The 16,748-nt window shown below is 42.0% G+C and overlaps 3 protein-coding genes across 9 annotated transcripts; 2 read left to right on the top strand and 1 right to left on the bottom strand.

Moving 5' to 3' along the window:
* Positions 1-899: 899 nt before the first annotated feature.
* LOC311009652 (inositol 1,4,5-trisphosphate receptor-interacting protein) lies at positions 900-9,287 on the bottom strand (the record flags this gene model as incomplete). Of its 5 annotated transcripts, none has more annotated exons than XM_084003971.1 (2): positions 900-2,767; positions 9,151-9,287. In XM_084003971.1, one exon carries the CDS (start codon positions 2,753-2,755, stop codon positions 947-949), a length of 1,809 nt encoding a protein of 602 aa, XP_083860097.1. In that variant the 3' UTR covers positions 900-946. The 5 variants fall into 5 exon arrangements, with proteins under 5 accessions (XP_083860097.1, XP_083860095.1, XP_083860096.1 ...); XM_084003969.1 differs by having other exon boundaries at positions 900-2,763; positions 9,151-9,238; XM_084003970.1 differs by lacking the exon at positions 9,151-9,287 and adding an exon at positions 3,104-3,163.
* calhm1b (calcium homeostasis modulator 1b) lies at positions 3,908-6,996 on the top strand. Of its 2 annotated transcripts, XM_084004050.1 has the most exons (3): positions 3,908-3,995; positions 4,682-5,269; positions 6,316-6,996. In XM_084004050.1, exons 2-3 carry the CDS (start codon positions 4,724-4,726, stop codon positions 6,838-6,840), a joined length of 1,071 nt encoding a protein of 356 aa, XP_083860176.1. In that variant the 5' UTR covers positions 3,908-3,995; positions 4,682-4,723; the 3' UTR covers positions 6,841-6,996. The 2 variants fall into 2 exon arrangements, with proteins under 2 accessions (XP_083860176.1, XP_083860175.1); XM_084004049.1 differs by lacking the exon at positions 3,908-3,995 and having other exon boundaries at positions 4,678-5,269; positions 6,316-6,994.
* LOC311009772 (RING finger protein 122) lies at positions 8,850-16,696 on the top strand. 2 transcript variants are annotated; one of them, XM_084004141.1, is made up of 7 exons: positions 9,236-9,514; positions 9,698-10,075; positions 11,916-12,069; positions 13,102-13,144; positions 13,632-13,673; positions 14,292-14,374; positions 15,806-16,696. In XM_084004141.1, exons 2-7 carry the CDS (start codon positions 10,051-10,053, stop codon positions 15,924-15,926), a joined length of 468 nt encoding a protein of 155 aa, XP_083860267.1. In that variant the 5' UTR covers positions 9,236-9,514; positions 9,698-10,050; the 3' UTR covers positions 15,927-16,696. The 2 variants fall into 2 exon arrangements, with proteins under 2 accessions (XP_083860268.1, XP_083860267.1); XM_084004142.1 differs by lacking the exons at positions 9,236-9,514; positions 9,698-10,075 and adding an exon at positions 8,850-8,969.
* The last annotated feature ends 52 nt before the right edge of the window (positions 16,697-16,748 follow it).

Here is a 16,748-nt window from a genome sequence, read left to right as displayed (position 1 = left end):
AGAGCTCTAGTGTCAAATAAACATTACTATAAACTAATTTGAAATCTGTCTTTCAGCAAATCTACATGCACTGCGACATCTCTATAGGGAACCGTACTCCAACTCGGAGTTCCAAGGCTTGCACTTATGATTCAACTACCAGAAAGTGAGTAGAGTCCGGCTGAAGTAAAACCTCTACAGGTGGAGTTGGCTTGTGTCTGGTCTTGTAGGATGACGTCATGTCTAATGTGCGCTTGATGGCCAAAATGAAGCTTTTCAACAACTGTATTGTATATTGTCTGCCCTCAAAATTGCTAGCTGGCATAACTTGGTTTCTGGTTTAGGTGGAGGGAGCTGTATGGTAACGATGATGTGTGCGCCTGCTGCGACTCAACCTGTGCGGCCACTGCAAGGGGTAAGTTTCAACTTGCGTCTTAATGGCTTTTATGAAAAGGGAATCCCCCAGCAGGATAAACTGTATAAAACCTTTCTAACCCATTTATTTTATTCAATAAATTCATGAAGGTATTGTTGCAATATTGCTGCAAATCCAAAGTACTTATCCCTTGACAATGAGACACTCTTAAGACAAATGACTTTCTACATTAATGCTACTCTTTCAAGAATTGGAGTTTAATTCAATGTTTTCAACAGCTTCAAAGAAGATGATCGCCAGTCACTCTTGGAAGGTCGACTTGAGCAACAAGGACGGATATGACAAGATTGACAACTGGATGAAACACTTGGTGGATGAGCCGTCCAGTCTGGAGGATCCAGCCAAAACGGACGCAAATACTTCCTAGCAGGCTCTGTGCAGGATGACTTTGTCTTAATAAACTTGTGTATATTGCAATGTGGTCTTGAGGCATAATTCATATTGATGGTAAATTAAAACACTAAATGGAAGACATGAGGCAACAGCTGGCTTTAAATTTTACTTAATTGCTGGGACATTAAAATGGTGCTATTAGCAGTTTTCAACATAATCATGGATCAGCATATCTGCATTTGTAAGAATTTCCTTGAAATGTATCACAGCATTTCTGTAGATGCAGTCATGTACCACAAGGGGATAGAAGAGATTCACTCTCTCTGCATGAGTAAATTCAACAGGAAGTTCAATAACCCTCTGCCTTAAAGGGTTCCCTATAAGAACATGGTTCAGCAGCTTTTTCTTCAGGCTTCTCTCCATGAAGGCCAATAAGTCTCGTAGCCTCAAAGCCACAGATTTGGGTTCCCACTCCGATGGGTTTTTGGTCAAAAGCAGATGCATCAGTGCAATTTTGAAATGGAAATCCTTGAGAGCACTACTTCCCGACAACGCTGTCTGTCTCTTGTGAAGAAACACTGCAATTTCAAGTGTTTGGATGTGGCATGAGTTGTCAGGCAGGTGTTTAGAGATGTGATCTAGGAAAAGTTCTTCATAGTTGGTCAGGCAGAGCGTCCAGGAAGTATCAAAGTTGTCAGGGGAGCAATGAGTAATGAAGAAATGGGCATCAGTGTTGACTTTAACCACGGGATTAAAATTGAAGCAAATCTTCTTCCCTGATCTGAAACGAACTATCAGAGCACCCGGAGCGCCGATGCAGCGAATGTTCAGCTCAAACTCGTACTTGTGTGAAATCTGTTCCCACGCTCGTCTGATGGTGCCCTGAAACCATCTGGTAACCTGCGTTTTTGACAGGAAGGGCGAGTTCTTCATACACAGAAGGCCATCGCAAACGTCTTTCGTTTCCCTCTTTACTTTCTCAGTCTTGATATGCAGCAAGCACACCATATCATCTGAATCAGGAGACTGACAGTGGCAGCCATTTTGGATTTTCTGGTTCTCCACCAGTCTGATTTGACCACGGACTTGCATATCTGGCAGCAGGTCACTTGCCTGATTGTCCATGAGCTCGCAACGGAAACTATAGGGATCAGGTGGGGTGAAGGGGACGATGATATTGCACACATCCACTATCTGAAAGTGCCCAATCACCATACCGCCGTTACTGTTGCAAACATTCCTCATGGCCTCCATCAGATCATTTGCAAAGCCCTCCAAAAACTCCTTCCACCTCTTACCGGATGGGACTTTAATACATTTAGAATGAAATCGATGCAGAGTATCGCTGTCTGGTAACCGCACATCAGCAGCGGCGACGGCCTTGGTTTCTTCTCGTTTCATTTCGGATTCTTTCCCAAAGTACTTCCTAAAGAAGCGGATCACGGAAATGATGGAGAGTGTATTCCATATGAACAGGAGGCAGTCCCCCTCCCAGTCAGCTATGGCCTCTGAAGTCTCATTTTCTGATGTCATGGTGTGTTTTCCCTCTTTACTCTTCTTGTCCAGATGTAAATATGCATTTTGCTCATGGTCAGTTTGTAAAGTCTTTAGAGCAGAGTCACTTTGGGAGTTTTGTGGCCAACTTGGATCCAAATGTGCTATAAAACGTCCCCCTCCCGGTGAGTTGTCATCAGTGACGTCTTCCTCTGAATCCTGATGGATGACAGTCACATCTTCTAAAACGGACACATCTTTTTCAGGAACATGTTGATCAGACTGAATGTTTTTGACATCCTCCTGAGATCCTCTATTGTCAGCATGTGTCATTTCCTCACTGACAGGTGCCGTTTCGTGGTCCAGTCTCTCTTCCGTTAACAGCCTCTCATTGTGCTTTAGCACGGCCACTGAGGCGACCTCATCATATTCCTCAACACCGGGGTCATCCTTCCTCGGACATGTTAAGAGACCCAGAGCCACCACAAACACTCGTAGCAGAGTATCCTGCATGGTCGATGCTGTCTGTGAATGAGTCAGACAACATAAATAATTGTTAATAACTTGGAAATATGTTAATTTTTTTTTTTTAAAAGATTAGAATCCTTGTAATTACATGAAAAAAAAACTTGATCAAACTCCATAATGATGCACAGCAACAAAGAAGCTACTTCCTCGATGGCCTGGAAACATCCTCTGTGTTCATTACTGTGATTACACTGTATATCACACACCATTTGTTACTGCACTTAACATTAAAGGAGAAGAAAAACAATACGCACCAAAACAAGTGATTAATAATTATCTCAGCTTTGCTACGCTCTAGTATAATCGGTACAAAGGAGGAAGAAAGAGACTAACCCCGCACGGCAACAGCCTCAGTGATCTCTTCCTATTTTAGACGTCGTTTTTACGTTGTCTTTCGTGACTTATTTCCTGCACACCCTGCCCACGTACTCTGTGGTGACATGTTCCTGTGCAACATGCAGAAGAAAACAGACAGCACAGACTTCCTGTATATCTGCATGTTTAAAATAATCTCAAGTGAACCATTCATACTCTGAGTCATTGAACTAATCAAACTTTTACAATATGTTAGATCACGTTGTGAAGGACCAAGCATTGGGCCACATGCTGTTGTTAAAATGAAAACTGTGTGATAAATTGTTTGCATCTATGAACAGGAGAGCAAGCCCCCTGCCTTTTATCCTCCAACTGGTTTGTTGAGCTCTGCCTCATTCAGTGGGTGCAGTTGATTTGATATTTTGTCCAAGATAAACTTTCGTCTCCTGATTTATTTGACCCTGGTTAAACAAGTGGACATAGATTCACCATCATATTTGAATGGATTGTGGCCTTGTTTGCATGTCTGGATCTTTCCTACAGCTGAACAACGCTGTATCCCAGAGCTTCAGGCAACTTGAGTTAAAAACTACAATGTTCTACATACATATAAGCAAGGAAAACCTTTGTAAATTTAACTGGCTGGACGTGTGTTTCTGGGAACAGTAACAGGCTTCCTTTCAGAAAATGAGCTCTGAATAAGAATCTTTTGTTACATCACACTGAACACCTGTGGAGGGAGGGGCATGGTGACCGACGATTTGAACAACACCACAGAGAATTTGAAAAGCAACTTTCAGTCAGAGCTACGATGTCTATATTGAGTTCTGCAAGGTATTTACCATAGACTTTAGTGGTACGATATGATTTTTTCCCCTTCGGATTTGTTCATCCAATCTTAAGAAAATAGGTAAGTATGTGTGTGTGTGTGTGTGTGTGTGTTTGGGATATTTCTTTCTGATCAATATTTGTATGAGATGCCTGATGCCTTTGTATTATTATTTTATCAAACTGATGAATTCCGATTCTGCATGAAAGATGGTTTAAGAGAAAAGTCATAGTTCACTATAAGAATTTAAGATCCTTGTTCCACTCAATAGTCAACCTTTATAAGGGGTTTATAATAGCTGTATTAATAGTAAATCAATCATATACAAATGTTTTCTATGAAACCACTATTAATAAGAACAACATTTGGACTGCCTGGTAATGAGAAGTATCTATTCTGGAAAAGGATGGATCTTTACAAAAATGTATTGACAAATTATTTTTAACAAATTTGCATTATTGTAAGGATCCTTTATTAATGAGTTATTAACATGAATAATTAATGAGTTACTAACCACTGTTGTTGGATTATTAGGAAGTGGTCCTTTGTTGGTGATTTATTGTCGAACATTTATAATGGCAGACTTCCTTGTTGTTGTTACTGTTATAAAGTAAACTATTTATTAACCATTAATAAAGCCATTAGTTGCAATTTATAATCCCTGTATGAAGAGGTAAAACCGTAATTCAGAAAACCCTTTAATAGCACATGGTTCTCAAGCAAATGTATACTGATTGATTTAAACTTATACGCACTTCCTTTTACAGATTTAATTCCATCCGAGCCAAAGATCCACCAAATCTCCGAAAATGGATAAGTTTCGTATGATGTTTCAGTTCCTCCAATCCAACCAGGAATCTTTCATGAATGGGATCTGTGGTATCATGGCACTCGCTAGTGCACAGATGTACTCTGCCTTTGAGTTCAGCTGCCCCTGCATGCCCGAATACAACTACATCTATGGGATCGGACTGCTCATTATTCCATCTATATGGTTCTTTCTGTTAGGCTTTGTGTTGAACAACAATGTGTCGGTACTCACGGAGGAATGGAAAAGACCCACCGGGAAACGGAACAAGGATCCAACCATCCTCCGCTACATGTTATGCTCAATCACACAGAGGTCCCTAATAGCACCTGCAGTGTGGGTGTCTGTCACTCTCATGGACGGGAAGAGCTTCCTCTGCGCTTTCAGCATCAACTTGGATATTGACAAGTTTGGGAATTTCAGTCTGGTGACGGGGATGTCAGAGGCGGAGAGGATCAAACTGCTGGCAAGGATTCCATGCAAAGACCTCTTTGAGCATCAGGAAATAAGAGTAGCAGCATCACGATACATCAAGTGTATATCACAGGTGGCCGTCTGATTTTCTATCTCCACTTTTCTGAGAATGCTTATTAGCTGGCATGATTTTGACAGTCAAGACCTGACCAATCATCCTTTAAATGGCAGATTTGAATTAATATAACAGATAAATACACAGGTATAAATTAACTGAACTGGTATTCATTAAAATAATGGTATCTGATATCAGATCGCACCACCGTCACAGATACCCGATCCAGCTAATTGAGTCAGTAGCCTATCGGACAGAAATCCCATATCAGTTTTGGTGCATCTCTAATTTGAATAACTGGAGGAATTCTGGACTAAATCTGAAAAATAAATCTCGACTACTAACTGTTGGTTATAAGCTAGCATGGTTGTCTGGAGTTCTGGGGTCAGCGAGGCTAGCTAGCTAACCCTGACAACAGGGCACGGCTTTAAGACGATAACATGTTTTTATTTATTTTTTATTTGATAGACAGATCAATCATTCAATATTAAGTAAAAAGACAGCAATTGTGTCCAACGGTGGGTACACGTTCAGCGGGCAGTTTTCCAAAAGGTTATGGTGACTTAGCAAATTCAATTTCCATGCTTTACTCCACAAAAGTGTAGTTAACTTAAATCTCCCCACCCACTAAGTCCAGCCTTGCACTTTGAGCTCACTGAAGCTTTGCCGTTTGCCCATTAGAGGCACAGATAAGCCTCTAAATGTATTATTCATAGAAATGGTACCTATTTCATTCCATCCAAAAACACCCCCACTGTTATTTAGGTCTTTGATCAGCCGAAGGGTATTTATGCAGATTTAAATGTAGCATGTCTCTGAAAAGTCTATTGATATACAGATTCTGTTAATGAGTAATGAAACTGTCAGGAAGTTGCTCGATAAGCTTCTTCAGCCATACCTTTTACTTTAACCTCCACGATCTTTAGTATCAGTAAGAACACAAACAGGGCACTTGTCAAAATTAGCCAGATTCTCAACCAAAGTCCATCTTTCTTATATACTGTATGTTTGAGTGCTTAGAATGGTGCCTAACCAATACGTTTAATAATGTCTATATTTTACAGGCATGTGGATGGATATTTCTGCTCATGATGACGTTCATGGCCTTCCTGATCCGAGCTATTCGGCCATGCTTCTCTCAAGCCGCCTTCCTCAAGACTAAGTACTGGTCCCATTATATCGACATTGAGCGCAAGATGTTCGACGAGACCTGTAAGGAACACGCCAAGAGCTTCGCCAAGGTTTGCATCCACCAGTACTTTGAGAACATCAGTGGGGAGATGCGCAGCTTCCACCAGCATCGCTCCAGCAAGGGCGACAGTGATGATGAGGATGAGGATAAACAGAGAAGTGATGAAGACAGGCTTCTGGGTATAAGGGCCAAGGATGATATGAATAAAGTTTTATTGAACTGGCACACCTGTAAGCCACCCCTGGCTCTAAGAAAAGACCAAATGGAGGGTGAAATCAAAGGCAGGCTGAATGGAGAGGCCAACGGAGAGGCGAATGGAGCGGCGAATGGATTTGTAAAGGGACACACCCATGACGTGCAGAAAAGGGAATGGGCAGTGTATTACAGTAAGGTCTGAGTTCAAACAGACAAAGAAATGATTACATGGGCTCTTCTTTAACTGTCAGATAGTTATATTGTTTCAGGAATCTTTTAGTTTCTATTAGCTAGTAATTTATTGTACTTAGAAATATAATTTGATTTTGATTTTCAATTCAATGCATCGAACGCAAACTGTTTGCAGAAGAAATAACATGTTTTGTCTTACAAAAATTAAGTTGAATTCATAAACAATAAACACACTCTTTTGAAATACCCTATTAATACTTAATACCCTGATACATTTTGTTGCTACAACCATGGCTTGGTTTGGTATGACCAGTAGCTTACGGTGGCTAATCTGGCTAATTCTAGCTAGCTAGATATTGCTGTGTAGCTAACATAACCAGAGTCACTTTTAGGACTTTGTGACTCTATATTTATGCCACGGTTACACTACATTTCAGCATTTATAAACTGTCCCGCAACAGTTGCTTTAAAACCATATTCAAGCAGAAAAAGTTTGATAAATGTCAAGGACACAATGAAATCCAAACTGCCTGGGTCAGTTGGTGAGGGAGTCTAACAAGCAGTTGCAGAGTGAGGTACTCAAGCCCAGGGTGCTAAGTTTACTGGTCACTTTCATGGGGGAGATAGTATTGAATGCTGAGCTGAAGTCCACAGACAACATTCTGATGTTGGTGTTGTTATTTTTGTGTGAGGGCTTTACCTGTACATGGCCCATGTGACGAGAGTTCATCAGTGTCATTAGAATCATGTAAAAAATACAACTTTTCCATTCCAGGCCAACTTGTTTTATGCTAAAACAAAAAGCTTGGCACATCCAAAACTATTTACATGCCACAAAGGAAAAACAAGGCCAACATTTGCATCTCTCTTGCTCCCTGATTTTCTCGCTCAGTTTCGCCAGTCACTCCCTGGTAAAAAGAAATGATTGAGGAATTGTCTTCTACGCTTGAAAAAGCACATTACATTACAGCTTTCTCATTACATTTGAATAGGTCTAACCTTCCTATCTTCAGGAAGCTGTTTCATCATATTTCACAAGAGGGCGTGCTGTTAACAAAACCACCATCCTACACATGCCATCAATGACGACGCGCGGCCTTGTGGCTGCAACACACATCTCAAGTGATTCTGAAACCTGTGAACACCCGGCAGTGCATGCAGTGTGTTAAGTGTGTTTATGCTCATGCATCTCATGGGCAATCCAGCTGTTCCTGTATTCGGCAGTAATGTCATTGCTAGAGCAGGAGGGGGAGGAGGAGGGGAGGGTGAATGAACATGGCATGAATCCCATTGAAGCCTCTCCCTCCCCCCCCTGGGGATTTGGTGAAGCAGCACTCCCCTTGACCGTCTCGCAGCTCGCCCGGTAGCCCAGCAGCTGTTCTCTCCCTCAGCGAATTGGCAGCCAAGGCCGCTGGTGTGGGGGTGGAGGTGCAAGAAAACGTCTTTGTCCAGGCTGTGACTTTTCTCTCCGTGTCTCCCTCGATATATTATTTCTGTTCATGTCTTGCTTCCTGCCTTGTTTCCTCTGTCGACAGAGATACCTCTCCCCTGCTCTGCTTCCTTTGCAAAAGAGTGACGTGACGTTCAAACACAGATCTAAAGGAGTGAACGTAAACACGAGCTGTGAAAAGCCCTGAAAATGAAATCTGCGTATGTGCGAAGGGGAGGAAACGGTGACTGGGATTGCATCATCTCTTCTTTTGCTGACCTACGCTCCACACAAATGGCTTTGTTTTGGTTGTCTGGACATCAGCCACGCGCACGCCACCGACCGTGGCCTTCCTCAACTGCGCTGCAAATGTCTCTCTCCTCTCCCTCTCACATATACATGCACAGGGGTGTGCGCACACAGACACATGCACATTAGCATGCTCGCAGGCGTCCTATTCGTCAGTGTCGGGCTCATTCTGCCTTCCTTCTGCCTACAGATTGGAGGACCGAGATAGCGAGGGAGGGCTGAGGGAGAGGAGAGTTGCGAGGCAAAACGGCTGGTCACATGAGCAGAGATCTGTTTACAAACCCAAGGCAGAGCAGAGCGAGGGGAGGAAGGGACAGGCACATTTGCAGACTCTCTCTCCGAGTACCATTATGGATTGAACGAGGAAGAGGGGAAGCCTGCCATGACAAAGCCAGCTGGAGGTGGGACAGTCTGAATACGACACACGCTGACACACTCGTGCACACACACCGCCTTTGTCTCTGATTTTTTTTTTTTTTTCCTTCTCAACTGAAGGAGCAGATGGTTAGAGGGAGAGTAGGACCCCCCCTACCCCGACCCCACGCACACACACACTAACTGACACACAAAACACATGCTCACCAGCAAAACACCAAACCCAGCTAGAGGACTGTTGTTGACTGCATGGAGCTGTCCTCATTCTGTTTGTGCTTTGAGGGAAGCAACACATCTTTGCCTCCTATACTGAGGACGAATACCCACTGCAAGATCAGAGGACTGGAGGAGGAGACAACAGAGGAGAGGGGGATGAGACTTGTGAAAATCCTCTGTTAAAAAAAAAAAAAAAGCAGCTTTGGGAGGAAGACAAAGCACAGACTAATGCCAGATAATTACCTTCATTGGACGAGGACTGTCATTTTGAGCGGCGGATGTCATTGAATTTGGCGAGGGGGGACGACACCGCAGACGCAAAGTGAAGACACAGAGGCCCCTTTCTGCTGGAAATGTAAGTATTTCCTGTTACCAAGCAGGCTGCGTTGTTTATGACATTGTGACTGAGCGAGACTTTTCACAATAACAAATCCTGAATAACACATGGTGTGAGGCATCTGAGAAACAATCAGTTCTTGTCAACAAGATTTCTTTGTTTCTTCTCTCCTGTGATGACATCATTCTCACTGGAATCTAGGAGCAGATGAGGTCTTCAGTCCAAACCCCCAGTCCCCAAATCTCCCAATCCTTACACGGAGTGGTTAATCTAGATTTGGGAATGCTGGGCAGCGCAGACTGCTGAGCCAACAAACAAAAACAACAACAAAAAACGCACCTCCTGAGGATTTGTGGCAAATCTGAAAATCTCGATGGTTGTTTTTCCGAGGAGCTGACACAACCAAACAAAAGAGCCAACCAGCTCAGAGGGACCGACTCCAGGCTCCAAACAGATTCAGTGTCCGGGAGCTCTGGCCCACGAGCTTGGCTCCCCTCCAGCCTTCTCCTGACGGGACCTGAAGTTACTGCTTGTTGCCCTGGGAGTCAAATTTCATGCAACCATTCCAATGGTGTAACGGTGAGTGAGTTGGATTTTTCTGCCGTCTACACAAGAGGAAGTGGTGCGTGTACTTACTTGTAGCTCATAAACTCAGTTGTCAGTTGCTGGCTTATGTGATCCAGGTAATGGGGCATACTTGTGAAATGGTACGCATTCCTGAGAGTGGAGGCGTCAGTGAAAATACAAAAAAATGATTCAAGGTCATGTTTGTTTGACAGGCATGACAACTGAAACCTAAGATATTTTATATTTATTTCCTATTCTTGTTATACTATTGATTGATTCGGCAGTGCATTCATGCCTGGTTGCCGATTGTATCACTCATTATACTACCATCGAACTTAAACCCCCCCCCCCCACAGCCACATCAAATTATCCAACCCAGACCCCCCACAGTGTGCAAGCTGTACCCATTCATTCACTCTAAAGAGAGACACATGGGCATTTGAGGCAGGCAAAGAACATCCTCGCTGCAAATTAATAGGAACACATGTGGCCCGTGGAAGTGGGGCTTCCTCTGCTATTGTTTTACCAAATGGTCCTTTAGTCCCCAGAGTTTGATATACCCAACCCAGCCCCCCACCCACCCACACACACCACCAGTCACCTCTATAGAGTCTGTGGAACAGATGGTGCTGTGGCGGAAGTGGTGTCTGTCCTCCATGTTTGTCTTGTTCACAGCCAATTAAAACGTAGTCCTATGATCGTCACAGATCCCTGGAACCCCTGAATCGAAACAAACACCAACAATTATGTTAAGATTCTTTACCAAATGGTTTCTAAAACTCCAGATTGTTTGGAGATGAGCCGGAGTGCCGCATACTCATCGTCAGGCAAAGATTCTGTGACGTTTTTGTGTCTGTTGGACCCAATAAACTTAATAGCTGTGATGGCACTGTAGATTCATGTTGTAGTTAAATATCAACAGTCTGCTACTTCTCTGCCATGAATCCGCCTCTCACTGTAGAGCAGAGATCTTCAACAGGAGGTCCGGGAGCCCTAAGGGGTCTGCAGAGTTACTGCAGAGGGTCCCAGAAATGATTTGATCTCAAACATTTTTTCAAAAATGTAAATATGTCCAAAAATACACCTTAACATGAAAAATGTAATAAGCAAATATAAATCTTCCTGTTTTTTTAATATAATGACAAATTGTGATGTAGAAATACCAAAATAGAATTAAAATATGAATCTGTCAACAATTATTATTTTATGGTCTTAGCATTGTATAAATACATCATTACAAAGTACTGTTATACCCGGCACTATAGGCTGCACTACACATTATTATTGGCCCGGTTTAATAAACAACACAGTTTTATACGATATGAAATAGGGGGTCCCTCCACCGGGTCCCTATAAGCCTTGGGGGTCCTTGGCCTGAACACATTGATTGCTGTAGAGTTTTAAATAGAATTTTCACCGCTTGTAAATAACAATCATCCTTTGACCAAAGAAAATGACTTCCACATATCTCGAGAGCTTAACTGCTCACTAAACTCATAACTGTCTCATAAAAGTGTCTAAAGTCTATGCTGCCAATTCAGACTCGCGCTGTCAACGTTAACAACTGTAGATCACGGGGGAGCTTTTGTGTTTGTTATGGGAAAGAAAACAATTAAGTTGCCAGACTCTTTCTTTCCAGCAGCTATATTTTGAGAAGTAAAATGCAGGTCAAAGACGGAGGCTGTAAACAAACTTCAAATACCGAAACCTATAAATAAAAATGGTATTGTATAAATGTAACCACATATGAAATGAAAGAGGAAGAAGAAACATTGAAGTTGGACTCTTAACCCTAGTAGGTAACAGTTACATGTGTGTTAAGTAATCTGCATCTGCAAACTCTTCCTGCCAGGATGCCTGTGTGGTTTGGGTTCTCAGCGCTCTGAACACTACTGCAGCATGACGTCTGACATCTATCACCTCCCACTCAATGTGTATGTCATTGTGCTGGGCATCGGCCTCTTCGTCTTCATGCTCAGCCTCATCTTCTGCTGCTACCTTTTCAGGTAGGCGGGGGAGGTTCGGGGAAAGGTTTGGGCTATCCTGTTAGCAGCAGTTTGAAATTAATTCAAAACTAGCTTGGTAATAAGATCTTTATATGTGCTGAGAGCAACAATCGTGATATAAATATATGGAGAGGTGCACTGTAGAGGTTACTACATGTAGTCTTCAACTGTTTGAATAGAAAAATGATCAATCCATGCTAGTGTTCTTTTGCATATGTGCATATTAAAGCAAATGCAAAGCTATTAAATTAGATTAAGTATACGCTAGATCAGTCTGCAGGTTCAGTATATGCTACTACCTGCAGTACCAAACAGTAGACAAAGTCAGTGACAAAGTAGCTGATGAGCTCATCATAATTGTAATGTTGCTCCATAACTTCTGGATGTGTAAATAAACAATTGTTTGCTAACATGGCCCCCTTATCAAAATCAAGTAAAAGGGTGATACAAAATAAATCATATATTTAAGGACATTTAAAGAACATTTTTCTAAAAATGTCACAATGATACAAGTATATCATAAACAGTTTTTCCCTCATATATTTTTGATAATGGACCTCAAAGATCCAGCATCAGTCGGGTTGTGAATAGAAATGTAATCAACACAGTTCTGTATGCTGGTGCCAATTTATCCATGTAGACTGTAGTCTGGTGCTGGTTGATATGACTGAATATATGCTGAGTTTTGATGAATAACATGGATGTCTTAAGTCAGTGGTCCCGAATATACATTTTGCCTAATATGAACCAATATCGTCAATGTGACCGTTCATAACGTTGTATGTCTGCAGTTCAGTTAAAGTGAATTTTCTCAGACTTCTCCCTTCGAATAAACCCGAGACTATAAAACAATTCACAAGAAAGAAGTTGGAGAAACGCGTACAAATAAAAGAGTTGCGCATCGGCCTGCATAATATATTCCACCTGCTCACTCCTGACCCCCAGGGTGGGAACAACTCCCTGATGTTAAAGTCGTCATGACAGTCACTTCAACCATACAGATGCTATTCTCTCTCTCTCTGCCTCTCTCAGATTGAAACAACAAGGAACAAGGGAGCAGTTCAGCTACAATGAGGTATGTAGTCACTGAAGTATATGGTTACTCTGGGTGAAAATGTAACACCGGCTTGTGAGGCAGGTTGTAAATAGGCTCCTAATATAGCATTTTGCAGTCATCGTCAACAGCGAGACCTAACACCAACGTTTATAGATGACCTTGACCTAGCCTGGTGTCCTTACCCGCCCTCTGATTCCAAACTGGCCTGATGTGGTGAGCAGGTAGCAGCACAGTGTCACGATGGAGCGTGGTGACAGTTAATGAGAATGTTTACAGCTTTGGGGAAGGTTAAACTCTGACTGTATTATATGCATTCATGGTTACTTCTAAAACGACGCAACCGACAAGTAAACACCTCCCTTGCAGTATACGCCAGTCACATCAGGACATTCAAGCCTTCTGAAGCGTTTGTTTTACACATGGATTTCCTGCCAACATAACAGTGATGACGCATCAATCACATTAACACAGCATGTCTCTCCTTCTCCCTTTTTGCCGACTGTAGGTGGTGCTAAAGGGAGCCAGCAAGAAACTGAGCCTTCTAGGAGTAAGTCATTCTCTCTGCAAAAAGCTTTTAAACATGTTTGTGCAACATATACAGCCCATGTTATGACCTGGCAGCTGTGCACACATTTCACGAGGTTACCCACACTGCTTCCAGCAGAGCTGCCAGCTCGGATGAGCCATTATGCGTTGGGAGAGTTCGGTTGGATGTGATTAACATGCTGCACACACTCAGAGATGTCCTGAAAATACCTTGTATCTCAAATGCAGCCTTTCAAAAAATGTCAGTTCCTGCTCGGCTCTCTACTTGAAGCAGAATTGGGACTCCAAGAATAACTACACTCATCCAAAATGCATTAAAAAAAGATCTCCTCTCTGAGCCTTGTGTTTTTTTTTTTCTTTTAAGAAGCATTTCAAAGTTTTTTATTTTTTTTTTCATTTTCCATTCAATGTCTCAATCTCTATTTTTGCACAAGGGGAGGTTGAAATAATACATTTAAAATGACAGCACCTTTTCAAAATACAAGTTAACTTGTATTTTTAATGCTTAATGCTCAAAATCTATGTAAGATTGAATTAATGTATTGCTCGAATTTATAGAATGTACCACGTTACCACACAAACTGACCTTACTGTTATTTTTTTTTTTTTTTTCTTGCAGCAAACCTGTGCGGTGTGTCTGGAAGAATTCAGGACCAGAGATGAACTGGGAGTGTGCCCGTGCTCACACGCATTTCACAAGAAGTGAGTGCTACTAAACTAGTAACGCCTACGGCTTTAGCAACTTTTCTTTTGTTTTTTCTAGATTGGACAAAGTGGTAGTTTCTTTTCTTTTTACATTTTCTTTCAAATACACGACAACATTTTCATCAAGAATTGTCAGGTTGAAAACAAATATAGTTATTTAGTTGCAAATCGTTATTTGAACAAGTGATTATTAAGTAGGGCTGTCCATAACAAATATATTCTTAGTCGGCTAACACACTTTGTTGTCTAAACAATTAGTTTATATAATCGATAGATCTGTAAAACAGTTTTAAAACTCACCGCGTTGATAAAATCCTCCTTCTAGCTCAAATTGGAGTTTGAAATTCAGTTCTTGTAAGAAACTCTTACAGGCGTCATAACGCTCGGCTCTGTTGTGATTGACAGCTCAGAGGGGGCGGAACCAAAGTATAAAAACTGAAAGTTAGACCTCGTGTTTGCGTGAATTTCAGACTCGTACTGATAGACACAACAGCTGTACCATAAATTAATAATATCCAACCTCTCACAGTACATCTTCCTCGTATTCATACTGGGACATGTTGTTTAGTTGTTCTCTGACCAGTATCTTCTTCACTAGGTATCTCATACAAGCTCGTTGGTCCAGATCATTTTAGCCAATGGGATGCAGCCAAGGGAACACGTGTTTCTTTGTGCCGAGAGAGTGTGCTTGTTATTGAGGTCGGCGTACGCCGAAAAGAGACTCTCTTGAACTTGATATCAGCGGCTACCTGCAACCGGCAGTGGAGCCGGATATTAACAACAAGTGCACCCAGAACCTGATTCTAGCTGCGGACGCAGAGGTCAATCCGCAAATTTTAACCGATTTTATTAGAGAAATACTGTAATTTTAGAGAAAAATAATAATAGTAAAAAAAAAAAACACGATAAGTTTCACAAGGTTGAATTACCTAAACCCAACGATATCTTTAAAGGGTTAACAGTCTCGTTAAAGGGTTGAGTGTTTTTAAACCGTTTCAACACGAATGGCAGTGAACTGCGGTTAAAACTACTAAACACTGCAGACACACAATATGTGTTAAAGACAGGAGAAATGTCTGCTAATGGAGAGAAATCGGCTTTAGACTGAAGAAACCAAAGCCACCGATTTGTCGACTAATCTACTTAGAAGCCAGCCCTACTCTACTAAGTATATGTAAATTGATCTTTGTTGATAATTTGATTGCACACAAAATGTTTTCTCGTAATTGCATGCCAATCTAAAAAAACATGACAGCAAAACCCCACAAACCACCAGAGTCCATTATCTCATTTTGGACCCAGCAATCTCTTCCTTCTTGATCAGTGCTGTAAAAAACCATTGTGGTTTCAGACGTTAGTATCAAGCAGAGTTGCTCATGTAAACTAGATTCTGTGGTCATTGTTTCTAAACTGGATTTGTCCCACCAGGTGCCTGCTGAAGTGGCTGGAGATCCGCAGCGTGTGCCCCATGTGCAACAAACCCATCCTCCGGCTCCACACAGACGCTCCCCAGGGTGCCGAGGGTCCAATGGATCCAGAGGAGGTGTGAGGAAAGAGGAAACCGGACTCCCCTTACAGAAGACACACACATTAAAAAAAAAAAAACTAGGGATGATGGACAGCGGTCATCTTAAAGACATCTCACAGGAAATGTTGAAAATGATTCCAAGTGGCCGTCCTGCTGCTGACCTTTGAGCAATATGCTTCGATGGGAATTGGATATTGACGGCACCAAAAGTGATCTGGTCACACCGGTTAGGGTGTGGGTGGATGAATAGGATCTTTTCATTAAAAAAAATGCTCCTAGTTCTACTTCCATATTGCACTGTTCACCAAACTAACATTAAAGGAAAAAGGAGCCACATTAGAGAACAGGATATCATCGCCACCGTCACTGGACGACTAGTGCAGCACTGCCGGAGACCAACAACACTGCAGGCATTGGGCAGGATATCAGAGTACAGGATCAGTATGGATACCTCTAATATCTCAGGGGTGTTACAAATACAGCCAGCACAAACCATGTCAGTCACCCTATAACCCCCGTGCCACACATGCATCTTCAATACTGCCAATGTAGGTGAAATGTTCCAGCAGTCAGAGGTAGCCACAACCTCCAGCTGAAACCCAGACCAGCGGAATATCAACCATGACGAGTTAAGTAGACAATATTATTACCCATCGTGTCCCATGCCCTTTCCTTTTTAAAAAGAGACTTGATAGAATACTAGTCCTTCCGGTATGTATTGTATGTAAACATGTCCCTATATATTGTTATTTTGTATTTGTTGCTTTTAAATAAAACGTCACGTAATGTATTGTAATGGTGTTGGATTTATTAAAAGGCCGGCCCGATTAATAGAAAATGTTC

This window comes from Eutrigla gurnardus, assembly GCF_963514095.1.
Source record: "Eutrigla gurnardus genome assembly, chromosome: 3".
Lineage (NCBI taxonomy): Eukaryota > Metazoa > Chordata > Actinopteri > Perciformes > Triglidae > Eutrigla > Eutrigla gurnardus.
This window is presented reverse-complemented; position numbering and strand designations above follow the sequence as displayed.

Bases quoted from the DNA above. Each gene is read 5' to 3' on its own strand.
- calhm1b (XM_084004050.1), top strand. From the start codon at position 4,724: ATGGATAAGTTTCGTATGATGTTTCAGTTCCTCCAATCCAACCAGGAA. The intron at 5,270-6,315 runs GTGGCCGTCTGA...TATATTTTACAG, and splicing joins ACATCAAGTGTATATCACAG to GCATGTGGATGGATATTTCT.
- LOC311009772 (XM_084004141.1), top strand. From the start codon at position 10,051: ATGCAACCATTCCAATGGTGTAACG. The intron at 12,070-13,101 runs GTAGGCGGGGGA...TGCCTCTCTCAG, and splicing joins TTCTGCTGCTACCTTTTCAG to ATTGAAACAACAAGGAACAA. The intron at 13,674-14,291 runs GTAAGTCATTCT...TTTTTCTTGCAG, and splicing joins AGAAACTGAGCCTTCTAGGA to CAAACCTGTGCGGTGTGTCT.